Genomic DNA, 18,254 nt, shown 5'->3' with positions numbered 1-18,254 from the left:
ACATGTTCTCTATTTCCTCGCCGAGGTCCTCGTCGGCTTCCTCGGCCGAAAGTGTACACACGGCCGGGTTTCTCGGCAGAATTCAGCCAGAAACTCGGTCGGAAGCTGAATTCTGCCAAGGAAACTGGTCGTGTGTACGGGGCCTGAGAGTACGACGGTGTATCTACTGATACGCTGGCGTACTTTCAAATTTCCCGCGTCGTATCTTTAGTTTGAATCCTCAAACCAAGATACGACGGCATCTGGGTTTGATCCGACAGGCGTACGGCTTCGTACGCCTTCGGATCGTAGATGCAAAACGAATTGCACTCCTGTGACCCATAGAAGCCCAGCCAAAGGAGCTCAGGCTGGACTTTTCCCTTAACTTCCTAAAGGAGGACCATTTTAGAATCCTGGTACTAAGCCCAGTGGTTTGTTTTTGTTGACCACAACTCATTGTTGGTCTAGTTTACTCCTATTCGGGTGGAAGTCACGCCACCTGTAGTTGAGGCCTATGCCATTCCAGGCAGAAGTTTTCCCAGATTCCTCTGTCCTGGTTTAGAACACCAGGCTGACCCTATTCGTCTTTGGTTGATAGTTTTCCTGTTTTTTCCTCATCTAGCACTGATTCAGACATTGGTTGCAAATATTTTAGAAACGTTTTTCTTGGGCCCATCTGTGGCTGTTGTTTACCCATCAATTGGACTGCATTTTGGATGTTCTGACTGTTTCTGAATCCTTATGTCCTTCAATGGATGCAAAGTAGGTGAAAAAAATCCTGTTATTCCTTTCAGAGCCAGTTCACATCTATGCACATGCAGTGGTGAAGGTTTAGTAAATACGCACTAAAATGCCAGTGTGCTGCTATTCATTCCAATGGCTTTGTGTAACGTGCAGTACTGTAGAAAGGATAGTGCAAGGACATTTTTTACAACTTCAAAAAAGCTTCCAAATCTCCACCCTGATAAGTTTTATTACAGGAGGGAGATGCATACTCTGCCCAGGTTGGTGAGCTTTGCCCATTACCAGTCTCCACTATAGTTAGGGACTTGTACTACTCTATTAAGTTGACAGTCTGTGTTCTGTGTGAGATTCCATTGAAGTGCATCTGGCAGCTTTGTCTAGAAACGGCTAAACATAGAAACATTGTCATTGACTATTGCTGCCAACATATGTGTCATTAATCTCTAGAGAGAATTCATTCGCTCCTTTCAAGATATATGGAAGCATACAAAGATGTGCCAAGCCTTCAGGAAAACTAGAAGAGTATTATTAGTCTGGAATACAGAGCCAAGAACGTTGCCTCTAAAAACCCATATACCCGTACGCAACCTGATAAAGGTTATTTAAAGGATGATATAGCTTTAGCATGTAATAGTGATTTTACTTTTCAGCTGTAATTGATGGGAGTGTATTTCCACATTCGTCATTAACCATCTAATTTAACAAAATAAAACAGTAACCAGTCTACTATCTTTAAATTATTTACCCTGAAATAACATATTTTACAGATTCCGCAAGTATCAAGTGCAATAATTTGTGTGTGTGCCAGTGTGAGGTTGTAAACCGTCAAATAACAATTTTCATTGTGCCCAATTCTTTCTTTTTTCATATTTTGAGTATAATGTACACAAGCAAAATAAAGAGTCCACACCCTTAAACAGTTCACTAGAACAAGTGTCACCATTGGAAAATTTCCCATGTACAGGGGGTCCCCGACTTACGAAGGCCTGAGTTACGAACTTCTCCCACTTACGAAGTGGGCGCTGCGGGGACCCTCTGCCATTTTGGGCGGACCGTCTGCTGTTCTGTGCATGCGCAGCCAGACGGTGCCTCGAGAAATGTCGGAAATGTCCATAATTGGCTGCGCATATGCAGAACGGCATTCAACGGAACATCGGAAAACATCGGAAATGTCCGTAATTGCCAGTCTGTGCATGCACAGCCGACTTGCGAGCATTTCTGATCTACAAACAGGAAGAAAGTCCCTAACAGGTTCGTAACCCGGGGACCCCTTTTAGTCCTGTTCTGGTGACAACTGAAAATGTTGTATTTTCCCTTATGTCACTGGGACATAGGAGGATCTTATTAGTAGAGGGAGAGAGAGCTATATAAACAGAACCGGGGGTCTTATTCCTACCTGCTGAGGTTGATTTACCAAAACTGGAGAGTGCAAAATTGTTCTCGAGAGTAAACAAGGCATATTGCCGTTCTGACAGGGGAGAAGATAGAGATCTTGTGTTCCTGCTAAGCAGGAAAACGGATCTCTGTCCCCCCCCAGTCAGAGCACCTCCCCCACACAGTAATCAAGCACCCCCAAGGGACACATTTAACCCTTTGATTACCCCCTGATGTTAACCCTTTCCCAGCCAGTGTCAGTACAGTAACAGTGCATATTTGTTTAGCACTGATCACTCTGGTCACTGGTCCCCAAAAAAGTGTCCTGCTAAAAAATCGCTGATTGCCGCCATTGCTAGTAAAAAAAAAAGTATGCTATAAAATATCCCATAGTTTTGTAGATGCTATATTTTTTGCACAAACCAATCAATATACAGTGGAACCTTGGATTACAAGCATAATCGTTTCCAGGAGAATGCTGGTAATCCAAAGCACTCGCATATCAAAACGAGTTTCCCCATAGAAGTCAATGGAAACGATGGCTGAATTCGGAAAACCTTGTAAAGACTCGGGAACTGAGTATTTTCAACGGCTCTGATTGGCTCCGCTCGGCTCCGGCGCCCCATACCTGCACACCACTGTGGCTTGAATTCTGCTTGTTTTACGAGACAACACTCGCAAACCGAGTCAGGATTTTTAAAAATACAGTGCTCGCATTTCGAAACGCTCATTAACCACGTTACTCGCACTCCGAGGTTTCACTGTAAGCTTTTTGGGATTTGTTGACCAAAAACATGTAGCAGTATATATATTGGCCTAAATTGATGAAGACATTTTTCAAAATTGTCGCTCCTTTTTTTTTTTTTTTTTATAGTGCAAAAAAGAAATAACACAGAGGTGATCAAATACTACCAAAAGAAAGCTCTATTTCTGGGGGAAAAAAATTCCATCAATTTTATTTGGGCACAGTGTCGCACGACCACGCAATTGTCAGTTAAAGTAACGCAGTGCCTTTTGTATTATTTTCCTTTTTTTCTTCCTGATTTGTGATCTCTGTATTGTACCTTGTACCATTGTGCATCAATAAAGACCAACCTTGTTGTTAAAAAAAAAAAAGTAACGCAGTGCCGTATTGCAAAAAATGGCCTGGTCATTAACCACTTCAATACCTGCCCATTTTAATATGACGTCCACAGATGGGATCTCCCATCCTGGGTGGACGTCATATGACGTCCTGGGCTTTGTGGGGGGGATATCTGAATGATGCCTGCAGCTAGAGGCATCATTCAGATATCCTTCTCTTCTGCCGGCGATTCTGTGCAACATAAGAACTATCATAGCGGCGGTTCCACCGCTTAATCGTTCTTATAGACGGCGGGAGGGGACAACCCTCCCTCCCGCCGCCATCCGGTGCTTCTCCGGGCTCTCCCGTGCCATCGGGGGCCCGGAGAAAGAATCGTCCGGCACTGGCAGGAAGCATAGAGATGACTGGTGACCAGATGGTCACCAGTCATCTCTATGACCGTCGGAGGACCCGGGCGCGATGTGATGACGTCACGCCCGGGTCCCCGTAAGTAAACAAAGCCGCGATTGCGGCTACTAAGCAACAGTAATCATGAGATCGTGACATTTTTTTCACCGATCTCATGCTTTCCAGTCTGGAGGAGAGATGTGGGGTCTTATTGATCTTGCATCTCTCCATAAAGAGGACCTGTCACACACATTTCCTATTACAAGGGATGTTTACATTCCTTGTAATAGGAATAAAACATTTTTTTTTTTTAAATCTGTAAAAAAAAAAAAATCTGTAAAAAAAAAAAAAATTTAAACGCCCCCTGTCCCCGGTAGCTCGCGCGCAGAAGCGAACGCACACACAAGTCCCGCCAACATATGTAAACGCCATTTAAACCACATATGTGAGGTGTCGCCACGTGCGTTAGAGTGCCAGCAACAATTCTAGCACTAGCTCTCCTCTGTAAATCTAAACTGGTAACCTGTAAAAAATTTCAAAGCGTTGCCTATGGAGATTTTAAAGTACCGAAGTTTGGCGCCATTCCATCATAAGTGTGCGCAATTTTAAAGCGTGACATGTTAGGTATCTATTTACTCGGTGTAAGATAATCTTTCATATTTTACAAAAAAATTAGGCTAACTTTACTGTTTTGTTATTTTTTTAATTCATGAAACATTTTTTTTTTTTAAAAAAGGCGTTTGAAAGATAAAACGTTGCAATGACCGTTGTTTTATTTCCCGGGGTGTCTGCTAAAAAAACATATATAAAGTTTGGGGGTTCTGCGTAATTTTCTAGCAAAAGAATGATGATTTGTACATGTAGGAGAGAAGTGCCAAAATAGGCCCGGTATGGAGGTGTGCATAAAAGCCCGGTATTGAAGTGGTTAAAGGGGTAAAGCCTTCCGGGGCTAAAGTGCTTAACACTCCTGTACTGCTTGCTTATTTATACGCAGTTCTCAGCTACTTGTGAAAATCGGACAGCATGTACCTGTCCTAAATCGTATGAATTGATTATAACAATGGATCCTCTATAAAACAAAGCTCTGTTTTGGTTTTTAAAATAAAAAATACATGTTAAATACATGCCAAAAATGTAAATTTTAACTAAGCTTGCTAAGTGAAATTTAGAAACCTGTTTTAATTTTTCGTAGTCTTATTTCAAAATTCTAGATATGATTGCAAGGGAAATATTCCTTGGTGCTTTTCACATGTATTCTCTTAGTGCTTGTAGTCAAGTTATCCCTTCTAGTGACTAATACCTACAGTTGTTTCTTTCAGTCTGTGACAGCTGCAGGAGCAATTCCTTTTTCCAAATTGGCCCACCAAATTCCATATTGTGAGAGGCCGTACCTATATTTAGCCGGTGGGCTTAAATTGCACAGAGCCTAAGCTTGCCGGAGTTCACAGATCAGCCCTTTTGCTGCTGGACTTGGGAGCTGACAAGAGCTGTACTCCGCTTTCTCCCTCAACTTTTACTCCATACCAAAAAAATGGATCCAACCCAGGAACTGAAAGAAGAACTCAGACTTTATCAATCTACACTCCTTCAAGATGGGCTGAAAGAACTTCTCGACGAAAATAAATTTGTTGATTGTTTCTTGAAAGCCGGAGACAAGACCCTTCCGTGTCACAGGCTCATTCTGGCAGCTTGCAGTCCCTATTTCCGGGAGTTCTTTTTGTCTGACGAGAGCGAAGAGAAGAAGAAAAATGTGGATTTAGATAACGTTGACCCGAGTTTCATGGAAGCCATACTTAAATACCTTTATTCTGCCGATATTGACCTTAATGATGGAAATGTTCAGGATATATTTGCACTGGCCAGTCGTTTCCAAATCCCTTCCGTGTTCACAGTGTGCGTCACTTACCTTCAGAGGCGACTGTCACCTACCAATTGTCTGGCTATCTTCAGACTGGGCCTTCTGCTGGACTGCCCAAGACTTGCCATTACTGCACGGGACTATGTCTGCGATCGGTTTAGCCAGATTTCTATTGAAGATGATTTTCTTCAGTTAGCCCCACATGAACTAATAGCCGTCGTCTCCAGCGATGCCCTAAATGTTGAAAAGGAAGAGGCCGTCTTTGAGGCCGTGATCAAATGGGCCAAGGCGGACAAGGAGAACAAAGTGAAGAGTCTTGTGGAGGTCTTTGATTGCATCCGGTTTCGCTTGATGCCTGAAAAATATTTCAAAGATCGGGTAGAAAAGGAAGAGCTGCTCAAGGGAAATGCTGATATACAGAAAAAGATCAAGGATCTCCAAGATGCCTTTGCTGGCAAATTACCAGAGCCGTCCAAGGAGAAGGCAGACGGTGATGTTGGTGATGAAGATTTACTTCCCGGATATCTGAATGACATTCCTAGGCATGGCATGTTCGTCAAAGATCTGATCATTATGGTCAGTGACACAGCAACGGTAGCTTATGATCCCCTAGAAAATGAGTGCTACTTGGTGGCCTTGTCTGAGCAGATCCCAAGAAATCATTGCAGCATAGTCTCCAAATCTAATGAGATTTATGTGGTTGGTGGACTATATGTGGATGAAGAAAATAAAGACCAACCATTGCAGTCATACTTCTTTCAGGTATGTGATCACAATGTTTTTTTTTTATTTTGCATAAGAAGTAATTTTGCAAGTCGCCTCTCAAGTAGTCTTGAGATCGCCTTGCCGAGTCGCCCCCAAAGTCGTGCCGCCCCTGTGGGAACTGGCTCCAATGCCGCATACACACGATCATTTTTCAGCATGAAAGAAAACGTCGTTTTTCAGCATGTCTAAAAAACGAAGTTTTCCCAACTTCATCGTTAAAACGATGTTGCCCACACACCATCGTTTTTAAAAAATGATCTAGCAAAGCGCGGTGACGTACAACACGTACAACGGCACTTTAAAGGGGAAGTTCCATTCGCCTTTGGGCTGCTTTAGCTGATTCCGTGTTAGTAAAAGACGATTCACGCTTTTTTGTCTGTTACAGCGTGATGAATGTGCTTACTCCATTATGAACGGTAGTTTTACCAGAACGAGCGCTCCCGTCTCATAACTTGCTTCTGGGCATGTGCAGGTTTTTTACGTCGTTTTAGCTCACACACGATCATTTTTTACAACCCGAGCCAGGTTTTGCGTCGCTTTAACAGACAATTGCGCGGTCGTGCGATGTGGTTTCCATACAAAATTGGTGTCCTTTTTTTCCCCACAAATAGAGCTTTCTTTTGGTGGTATTTGATCACCTCTGTGGTTTTTATTTTCTGCGCTATAAACAAAAAAAGAGTGACAATTTTGAAAAAAACACAATATTTTTTACTTTTTGCTATAATAAATATCCCCCAAAAATATATATAAAAAAAAAAAAATTTCCTCAGTTTAGGCCGATACGTATTCTTCTACATATTTTTGGTAAAAAAAATCTCAATAATCGTTTATCGGTTGGTTTGCGCAAAATTATAGCGTTTACAAAATATGGGATAGTTTTATTGCATTTTTATCAATTTTTTTTTTTTTTTTTTTACTACTAATGGCGGCGATCAGCGATTTTTTTCGTGACTGTGACATTATGGCGGACACTTTGGACAATTTTGACACATTTTTGGGAACATTGTCATTTTCACAAGAAAAAAATGCATTTAAATTGCATTGTTTACTGTGAAAATGACAATTGCAGTTTGGGAGTTAACCACAGGGGGTTATGTGTTTACAACTGTAGGGGGGTGTGGCTGTAGGTGTGACGTCATCGATTGTGTCCCCCTATAAAAGGGATCACACGATCGATGATGCCGCCACAGTGAAGAACGGGGAAGCTGTGTTTACATCAGTGTTTCTCAATTCCAGTCCTCAGGCCCCCCCAACAGGTCAGGTTTTCAGGATTTCCATTATTTTGCACAGGTGATTTGATCAGTTTCACTGCCTTAGTAATCACCACAGCCTTTTCATCTGAGGGAAATCCTGAAAACCTGACCTGTTGGGGGGGCCTGAGGACTGGAATTGAGAAACACTGGTTTACATACAGCTCTCCCCGTTCTTCAGCTCCGGGGACCGATCGTGGGACTCCATCGGCGATCGGGTCCGCCAGTCCCGCGGTCACGGAGCTTCGGACCGGGGCGCGCGCCCGCGACCCCACGCTGGGCTTAAAGGGCATCGTAAATATACGTTGATGTGCCCAGCCGTGCCATTCTGCCGACGTATATCGGCGTGAAGGGGTCCTTAAGTGGTTAATGAAGGTACAACATTTAGCAACTTATTGCTACACTTAGAGGTGCCTCTCTTCTCTTTTATACACTGTCCAAAAAAATGCTTTCATATACAAGTGCTTTGGATTACAAGCATGTTTCTGGAATGAATTATGCCCGCAAACCAAGGTTTTACTGTATCTTCTTTGTTTGGGCTACTGGATGGTTGCTGATGATTGTGTGCATGCATGCTGGATTTATATCATTCTATCGCCAACCTCCATTGTCAACATCTTACAGACACCAGGTGTGTACACTGAACTATACATATGCTACAGACAGTGTACACAAAGAAAATATTAACAGGCAAGTATAGGATTTATCAGCAAAAGAGGCTTACAAGGTCTCTTGCATTATTATTATTATTTTTTTTTAACAAGTTTGGTTCCATATTAAAGTGACTGTAAACCCACTTTAAAAAAAACTGCAAGACAAAGGCATAATGAGCTAGTTTGCATAGCATACTATCTCATTATGTAATACTCACCTCAGATCGAAGCCCCCGCAGTCGTCCTGGTACACCACTCGGGCGGCCAACATCTCTCCAGGGGGTTACTTTTGGGTATCGCGGCTCTGGCACATGGGCGTGGGAGCCACCAGTCATGGCACGGCCTCCTTTAGAAATTGTCACGATCACCGTTTCTAAAGTGCGCCTGCGTCGTTGTCTATGGCGCATGCGCCGTAGACATCGGCGCCCTTTATTATTGTAAATATGTCCTAAACCGTGGAGGTTTATGAGATATTTTTGAGCACCTACAGGTAAGCCTTAATCTAGGCCAGTGGTTCTCAACCTGGGGTCGGGACCCCTTGGGGGTCAAATGACAATTTGCCAGGGGTCACCGAATCCTGGGCTGTTCCTGAAGCCTGCACCGCTTTTCCAGCCTTTTCGCAGCCGATAGAGAGAGATAGAAGGGAAAGAAAGGAGAACAAAGAGAGAGTGGTACATCCTAAAATGTACCATAAGTGGTTTTAATACTGTATGAGTGAAAGGGACTCAGAGAACGTTAAATGTCCGTGGGTTAGGGGCGCAAATTACTTGTCTTGCCTTGGGTGCTGACAACCCACGCTACGAAAACTTTATTGTTAGGGGTCCCCACAACTTGGGAAATTTTTATCAAGGGGTCACGGCACTAGCAAGGTTGAGAACCACTGATCTAGGCTTACCTGTACTTAAAAGTGGTTGTAAAGGGTTTACAACCACTTTAAAGTTTATTGGAAGGCATAGCCTTTCTTCTTAGTTGCGGATAGACTAGGAAAGAATTAGAACCCCCGTCACTGTTTATTGCCACCTGGGGCTCTGTTAGAGAGATTTCCCCTCACTTCCTGTCCTGGTGACAACAGTTTTACTACACAAGTAAGGGAAAAATCTCCCATAGCAAAGTAGATTCTTTCTGCTGGGATTCACAATGTGGATAAACACCCATGCAAATACAGCCTTAGGGAGATTTACTCTTGTTTCCTGACAAGACAGGAAGTGATGGGAAATATCTTCAATGGGATGCAAACAATAATGCATAATAATATTTGAGTTAAGTGGTGGAAGGCTACAGCATCTGATAAGGTTTTGATTGCTGTCAATGCCTTTCTGTCCAGGTGATATCCATTCCACCTGTATTTTAATAGATGTCTCAGGGACAGGAAACTAGGAGAAATGTCCCCCATGGGGGCACAGGCAACAAGAACGTTCCAAAAAATGTTTAATTCTCCACTCTGTCATAAGCAATAGCTGGTGTTCAGATTTAAATTAAATTAAGGGCAAAACTTAAATTTTTTTTGGATAGAGTTGCGAGGCGTTAAAACCACATATTTGTATTGCTGTCTGTGTCCCTGTTGGGCAGATTTACTTTGTCTAATTTTCCCATCACCAATGTCCCCAGGAAATAAAGTGTGAATGACATTTTTTGAGTTGCAGGCAAAACAGGTTAAAGGGGAAAAACATGTCAAAGGACACAACTAAGAGGAAATATCACTCATATTGGAAAGATATCCTCTCACTTACCGGTGAGTCTACAGGACAAGAAGTGACGAGAAATCTTATTGTGACAAAGACGACAAAAAAAAAAATATATATATATATATATAACAGTTGTAATCCTTCCAAACTGTTTTTAAAATTAACAATGTTAACATCAAATCTTTGCAAGTGAGTGACCAGTGTGAACATGGATCTGGTCAGTGGCGGCTGGTGCTCTATTTTTTTTGGGGGGGGGGGGGGGAACAAACCCCCCCCCCCTCTCCCACCACCAGGTCCGCACTTACCCCATCCAGGTCGTGGGTGGATTCCCTGGCTTATCCTCCCGGCCAATACGGTCTTAAGACCTGCTTCCTGTCCTGATTGGCCGAGGAGGAGAAGCAGGAAGACCATATCGAATGTTCCATCCGCCAATTGATCTGGTGGAAGTTGTTAGGGAGTATCGTATTTATTGGGGTATAGCGCGCTCCCGCGTATAGCGCGCACCCCTAAAGTTGGCCAAAAATTCCTGTGGAAAAAGGATTTTGTACTTACAGTTTTGGTGTCTTGCGCGTGGTCCATCGACGGCCTCGTCGGGTCCGGCGTCCGTCTGCGGATTCGGGTGTCCTCTTCGTCGGGTCCGGCGTCCTTCTGCAGCGTCCTCCTCGCTCGTTTCCCACTTTCCCGTGCCGAGTTTGAATACTGCGCCGGCATATACCGAGCACAGTACACTCGGGCAGGCTCGGCTACTGTCGCGCTCACATCCTGTACGTCCAGGACGTGAGCGCGGGAGGAGTCGAGACTGCCCGACTATACACGAGTGTACTGCGCTCGGTATATGCCGGCGCAGTATTCATACTCGGCGCAGGAAAGCGGGTATCGGCGTATATCGCGCACCCACGATTTTGCCCTGATTTTCATGGCAAAAAATTGTGAGGTATACGCCGATAAATACGGTAATAGCTATTTAAAGAGATAAAAAAAAATGATGCACACCAATGCCACTGATTATAAAAGTGCAGATGTGAAGCCAACCTGTAATGCAGGGGGTGCAGAGCAGACAGTGGCGACTGACCTCACCAGCTCTCTGTGCAGGGAGCTGTGAGAACCGAGCGATCGCTGAAGTTTGATCGCTTTGTTTTCAGCCTTGAGCTGTCAGACCGATGCTGCATCTACATAGGTAAGTATCATTCTAAAATAAAAACTTCCCATACTTCTCTTTTAACGAATAAGGTACTTAAAGCGGGAGTTCACCCAATTAAGTATTTTTTTATCTTTTCCCCTTAGATGGATGCTCGTTTTGTCTAGGGGAATCGGCTAGTTGTTTTAAAATATGAGCCGTACTTACCGTTTTCGAGATGCATCTCCTCCGTCGCTTCCGGGTATGGGTCTTCGGGAGCGGGCGTTCCTTCTTGATTGACAGTCTTCCGAGAGGCTTCCGACGGTCGCATCCATCGCGTCACTAGTAGCCGAAAGAAGCCGAACGTCGGTGCGGCTCTATACTGCGCCTGCGCACCGACGTTCGGCTTCTTTCGGAAAATCGTGACGCGATGGATGCGACGGTCGGAAGCCTCTCGGAAGACTGTCAATCAAAATAGGAACGCCCAGTCCCGCAGCCCATACCCGGAAGCGGCGGAGAAGATGCATCTCGTAAACGGTAAGTACGGCTCATATTTTAAAACAACTAGCCGATTCCCCTAGACAAAACGAGCATCCATCTAAGGGGAAAAATAGTTATGTATGGGTGAACCTCCGCTTTAAAGGGGAACCTAAAGGCTAAGCTCACTTTTAAAGCCCCATACACACAGACATTTACCAGTATAAAAAAATACCGGCCAACATTCTGCCCATTTGTATATCGGTCTGTCCGACACGTGCATGCTAGAAAACCAGCAGCTGACCGACTCCCAATCAGCAATCTCAGCCAATGGCAGATAACGCTGATCGGCATGTTCTGGCGGGGGGCTGCCCCCCTATTGGAACACAAAAGCTCAGTGGGGAGATCGCCAGACTAACCTTGCATGGTTAGCACAGTGTCTGGTGCGATTTGACATGTGATTTGACATGTCACATCTCATGTCAAATCAGCGGAATTTGCCGGCAATGGCACCGTCCTAATCTGTGCAAACGCGTCATCTGCGGCGCTGTACTGATTTCAAAAAGTAGTTTCTGTACTACTTTTTGCGATTTCAGCCCGCGATTTACATTGACATCTGTGCAGAAACCTGGACAGATGTCTCTAAAATCACAGCCGAAATCGGGACTGACAGGCGGGAGTGAAATCGTGCGAGTTCAGCTGAATTTGCGCGCTTCACTCCCGCAGCCCAGTGTGAACCTGTGCTTACAGCCATAGCTTAATTGAATAAGCTGAGGTTAGAAGATGATTGGCTCCCATGCAGGGCCGATCCGCCCTATAGGCTCACTATGCAAGCCACTTAGGGCCCCGCAAAGCTGCGGAGGGCCCCTCAAATTACTAGAGGCCCCGCCTGGTGAGAAGTCATTTTCAGCCCCTCGCCCCGCCTCTCAACTCGCTGGCTGCATGGGAGAAGAGGTAAGAAGCCAGCACCCCCCGCTTCTCACTTTAATGTAAGATGTAATTTCCGACAGCAGAACACCCCCTCCCCCCGCTTCTCAACTTTTTGCTTAGGGCCCCAGGGAGGTCAGGATCGGCACTGCTCCCATGCACAGCTGCACCAGATTCTGAGTGCTCCAGTTTTAGTAAATCTCCCCCATAGTCTGATATAACTATACTGCACATATGAAAGAGAACTGGTGAGATTAAACATCATTCTAAAATAAATGAAGATTAACCACTTGACCACTGGGCACGTAAACCCACTTAATAACCAGACCAATTTTCAGCTTTCGGTGCTCTCACAATTTGAATGACAATTACTCAGTCATACAACATTGTACCCAAATAAAATTTTCGTCCTTTTTTTCACACAAATAGAGCTTTCTTTTGGTGGTATTTAATCACCGTTGGGTTTTTAATTTTTTGCGCTATAAGAGAAAAAAGACTAAAAATTCTGTAAAAAAAAATTAATTTTTCTTTGTTTCTGTTATAAAACTTTTTGTAAAAATGTTGTATTTTTTCTTCATTCTTTTGCATAAATGTGAAAGATAAAGGTACGCCGAGTAAATAGATACCCAACATGTCACCCTTCAAAATTGCACACGCTCATGGAATGGCGCCAAACTTCGCTATTTAAAAATCCCCATAGGCGACGTTGCAGGGTATTGTGGGGTATTGCAGAGTATTGTGGGGTATTGCAGAGTATTGTGGGGTATTGCAGAGTACTGTGGGGTATTGCAGAGTACTGTGGGGTATTGCAGAGTACTGTGGGGTATTGCAGAGTATTGTGGGGTATTGCAGAGTATTGTGGGGTATTGCAGAGTATTGTGGGGTATTGCAGAGTATTGTGGGGTATTGCAGAGTATTGTGGGGTATTGCAGAGTATTTTGGGGGTATTGCAGAGTACTTTGGTGTATTGCAGAGTATTGTGGGGTATTGCAGAGTTGGGGCAGGGATGGATGACTGGATCTGTGACTGCATTTGTCACAGATCCAGCCCACAGCAGCTGCTGCTGCATCCGCTCCCTCCCCTCTCCTCTCACACTGTACCGTTCGGTACAGAGAGGGGAGGGAGGAACCGGCGTCATCACATGACGCCGGTTTGTTTACAAGTGATCGCTCCGTCATTGGACGGAGCAATCACGTGGTAAACCGCCACTATCATTCCCATGTGCGCGCCCCAGAGGGCGCGCGGGAGCGCGATTCTGGGAGGACGTCCATGGACGTCCTCCCAGGGTTAAGCAACCGCCTTGTAGACGTATATTGTCTATAGGGCGGTTGTTAACTGGTTAAATAGGGATAATGCCGATCGGTTGTATCCTCTATCTTTGCAATATCCACAAATGATAGGATTACAGTAGAAGCCATCGCTAGTTATCTTCCAGCATTCTTTGTGGTATTTTCTGACATTGCCGACTTTCTATATTTCAGTTGGACAGCATTGGAGGTGAATGGATCGGACTCCCACCTCTTCCATCATCCAGATGTCTCTTCAGCCTGGGTGAGGCGGAGAATTGTATCTATGCCATCGCTGGCAAAGACCTGCAATCTGAAGAGTCACTGGACACAGTGTTCTGTTATGATTCTAAGTATGATGTTCATTGTTACTAAGCGCTTTACAATGTGACATATTAATGAATGGATATTAAGTTTCTTCTTCTGGTTTCAGAGCCGTAACCTGGAAAGAAACAAAGAATCTCCCAGTCAAGGTTTATGGACATTCTGTGGTGTCACATAATGGGCTCATCTATACTCTTGGAGGAAAAACAGATGACAAGTAAGTGGCATGGCTTTGGATAATTAGCCAGAACATGATCTACCATTTGCACTTACTAATTCTTATCTGTATAGGATCCATAAAATGCCAGAACTCCCATCTCTGTTCCTGTCCACCTTGGGATTCTATGGGCTCTTTCACACTGGTGGTAATGCTTACTCCCCTCTGAAAAGTGATCCACTGTGGATAACTTTTCAAAGGGCAGTGAAGAAGTGTCTGGCAGGTGCTGCTGCCACCTCCTGATGCCTGTCCGGCCCTGAATGTCAGCAAAACTAGTTGTTGTTTAATTTGGACAGGGTATAATCCTCCAATCCCCATCAAATTAGTAGGTACGATGCCTGGCGGGTGTGGAAATGTGACTCGGTGTGCATCTTTCGGTATGTATGTGTTCCTTGATCATCCGATCAAGGGCGAATTCTGCTTTGCAAAATGTAAGTGCATTGTTTCCCTGGAAGCCCAGGTTCTGAATCTAGGGAAGCAACTGTCAACACTGAGAAGACCCTCCACACTAAAGGAGATTTGGGTTATACCCGGGAGGTGCCGGCATGGGCCAGCACAGAGGCAGGTGGAGATAAAGAGGGGCAGGCACGAAAGCAGAGTAGATGGGTGACAGTCAGGAAGGGTAGAGGGGAAAGTGCCAGCTGAACTCGCACCGCTTCATTCCCGCAGCCCAGTGTGAATCTGGGCTAATAAAGGGTCTGGAGGATATTCGTTATGAGGAAAGGTTGCGAGCACTGAACTTGTTCTCTCTGGAGAAGAGACGCTTGAGAGGAGTTATGATATCAATGTACAAATGCCGTACTGGTGACCCCACAATAGGGATAAAACTTTTCTGCATAAGGGTATTTAATAAGAGATGTGGCCATTCACTAATATAAGAAGAAAAGCTGTTTAACCTTAAACTAAATAGAGGGTTCTTCACTGTAAGAGCGGTTAGGATGTGGAATTCTCTTCCACAGGCGGTGGTCTCAGCAGGGGGCATTGATGGTTTCAAGAAACTATTGGATAAGCACCTGAACGACCACAACCTACAGAGATATACAGGGTAATACTGACATATAATCACACACATAGGTTGGACTTGTGTCTTTTTTCAACCTTGCCTACTATGTAACTATATAAATTTCCCATATTTCCTTATTCGCATATAACCAAAAATAATCATCTATGTATAAAAGAGTTTAACCACTACCCACTAAACCAGGGGTGCCCAACCTTTTGAAGAGTGGGGGCCACTTAAGCAACTTGGTAACCAGTCGCGGGCCACAAAGAGCGGAGCGGGCAGATGACAGGTCACAGCTGCTCTATAGGCCCTCTGATCCGCCCTGATGGAAGGGGACAAATTCCCTTCTGTTTTTCGGATTGGAGGTAGGTGGGCGTAAATGGACATCTGTCGCTCCAAAGAGGTGAATTGAGGGTCCCATTTGGTCGGGCTGATCGTGTGAAAAGGGCCTAAGACTGCTTTCAAACTGATATGCTGCGGTTTACCCACACTGCGGGTGCAACGTAGTGCACCTGTGTCTATCCTGCGGGTTAGCTGAATTTTGCCATAGACTCTGCCTGTGGCAAAAGCCAGCGCTGCAGAGGAAGCATTGGCTTATGGGGCTCTGCTCCACAGCCACTTTCATCCTCTACCACCAGCTTCATTCACAACACTGATGCTGTGGTATGGCGGGTCGGCAACTTGCCAACCCTCCATTCCAGAGCAGGAGGTCGCGGGCCACATCAGAGGGCTCAGCGGGCCACATGTGGCCCCCGGGCCACTGGTTGGCCACCCCTGCACTAAACAAACCCATACCTCCTATATAAATGCTCTATTTATGGATTTTCAGCCACTGCGTCAGAAGAATAGATGGGTTATGTGCATTTGCTCACACAGGGTTTATCTCTGAACTTTTATGTATTTTATTTTGTAAATGAATGTATTTTTTCTGTTTTGGTCATAGTGGCCCATAGTTAATCATAGTTGGTCTAATCACAGCTGTTGCTGACACTCCAGGAATTCTCTTTTGCCATCAGAATAAAGCAGGTGCAAAAATATGTCAGACTGAGTTGGCCTCGCCAGTGAACATATGTTATATCGGCACCTTATTAATACAGGCTCGTAAATTTGCCTTAAGTGCCGGGACTCGTTCAGTAAAGGACAGTTGTGATAACTATTATTGTGTTCAAATCAAATCAAATCCCTACTTATTAGCACTGCCCAGCTTCTGATATATTTTATTTTAAGTGCATACATGCTAAGTAATGTGTAAGTGTAACACTTCCTTATTATAGCTCACAGGGATGTCCCCCTGACAATGCCTTCATCTGCTTTTCTCATCAGAAGGTTGGAGCCATCAGTGTTCAGGCATTACCCAGGGTCAGCATCTACTTTCTGAACTGAGCTGCTGGCTCAGAGCTAACGCGGTCATCTAAATCCTGGTGCCTGTGCGGTACTTGGTTCAGTGCACATATGTTTTACACAGATGGTTTTTAAATTTATAATGTGATAACATTAACCACTTCCATACCAGGCACTTACGCAGCTTCCTGCCCAGGCCAATTTTCAGCTTTCTGAGCTGTCGCACTTTGAATGCCAATTGCGCGGTCATGCTACACTGTACCCAAACAATGTTTCTATCATTTTGTTCCCACAAATAGAGCTTTCTTTTGGTGGTATTTGATCACCTCTGTGATTTTTTTTTTTTGCGCAACAACTAAAAAAAGACAGAAAAATTTGAAAAAAATAAAGTTTTTATTTTTTGCTGTTAATTTTTTTGTAAATAAGAACGTTTTCTTTTTTAATTACGGGCACCGATGAGGTGGCACTGATGGGCACCGATGAGCACTGATAGGTGGCACTGATGGACACTGATAGGCGGCGCTGGTATGTGGCACTGATGGGCACTCATAGGCGACACTGATGGGCACATATCGGTGGCACTAATGGGTTCATATGGGTGGCACTGATGGGTACATATGGGTGGCACAGATAGGTGGGCACTGGGCATGGATGGGCACTGAGAAGTGGCACTGATGGACACTGAGGGGTGGCACTGATGGACACTGAGGGGTGGCACTTGTTTATTTACATTTTTTCCAATCAGTGTCCATGTTGCCAGTCAGTGCCCATTTGTGGGCACTGATTGGCATCTATTGTGCATATTTTTTACATGTGAATGGCCATGGGGGATGTACCTGGCCATCCACATGTTTCCTCCAATCCCTGGTGGTCCTGGCCGCTTCCCTGTGGTCTAGTGTGGGAAACCACTATCAGACGCGAGTGAGGAAGAGCCGATCAACGGCTCTTCCTGTTTACATCGTGATCAGCCGTGATTGGACACAGCTGATCACGTGGTAAAGAGCCTCCGCCGGAGTGACGTCCTTTTGGTGGTATTTGATCACCTCTGCTGTTTTTATTTTTTGTGCTATAAACAAAAAGAGCGAAATTTTGAAAAAAAAAACACTATTTTTTACTTTTTGCTATAATAAATATCCCAATTTTTTATTTTTATTTTCCGCAGTTTAGGACGATACGTATTCTTCTACATATTTTTGGTAAAAAAAAAAATATCGCAATAAGCGTATAGTGACTGGTTTGCGCAAAAGTTATAGCGCCTACAAAATAGGGGACGTAATTATGATTTTTTTGATTTTTTTGATTTTTTTTACTTGTAATGGCGGCAATCTGTGATTTTTATTGGGACTGCGACATTATGGTGGACACTTTTGACACATTTTTTTGGACCATTCACATTTATACAGCGATCCCTGCTATAAATATGCACTGATTACTGTATAAATGTGACTGGCAGGGAAGGGGGTTAACACTAGGGGGCAAGGAAGGGGTTAAATGTGTACCCTGGAAGTGATTATTACTGTGGGGGAAGGAGACTGACTGGGGGAGGTGACCGATCTGTGTCCCCATGTACAAGGGACACAGCATTGGTCTCCTCTCCCTGACAGGACGTGGATCTCTGTGTTTACACACAGAGATCCACGGTCCTGCTCAGTTACTGGGCAATCGCGGGTGCCCCGCGGCCAACGTGTTCCCAGTAACGCGGTGGGTGCGCGCGCCCCCTAGAGGCTGTGAAAGACGAGGACGTCATATGACGTCCTGTCAGAACAATAGATCTATCATGCCG

At 44.5% G+C, this 18,254-nt stretch overlaps 1 protein-coding gene across 1 annotated transcript in view; it reads left to right on the top strand.

Annotated features, from left to right (window-relative positions):
- Window positions 1-5,005: 5,005 nt before the first annotated feature.
- Window positions 5,006-18,254, top strand: part of KLHL41 (kelch like family member 41) — a 29,351-nt gene continuing 16,102 nt past the window's right edge. The window contains exons 1-3 of the mRNA XM_040357805.1: window positions 5,006-6,188; window positions 13,782-13,939; window positions 14,020-14,127. Coding sequence (XP_040213739.1) covers window positions 5,100-6,188; window positions 13,782-13,939; window positions 14,020-14,127 — 1,355 coding nt within the window. The 5' untranslated portion in view covers window positions 5,006-5,099. The remainder of the gene's footprint in view (window positions 6,189-13,781; window positions 13,940-14,019; window positions 14,128-18,254) is intronic.

Source organism: Rana temporaria, chromosome 6 (genome assembly GCF_905171775.1).
Source record: "Rana temporaria chromosome 6, aRanTem1.1, whole genome shotgun sequence".
NCBI lineage: Eukaryota > Metazoa > Chordata > Amphibia > Anura > Ranidae > Rana > Rana temporaria.
Note: the sequence above shows the minus strand (reverse complement) of the source record. Positions and strands in the feature narration are given on the sequence as shown.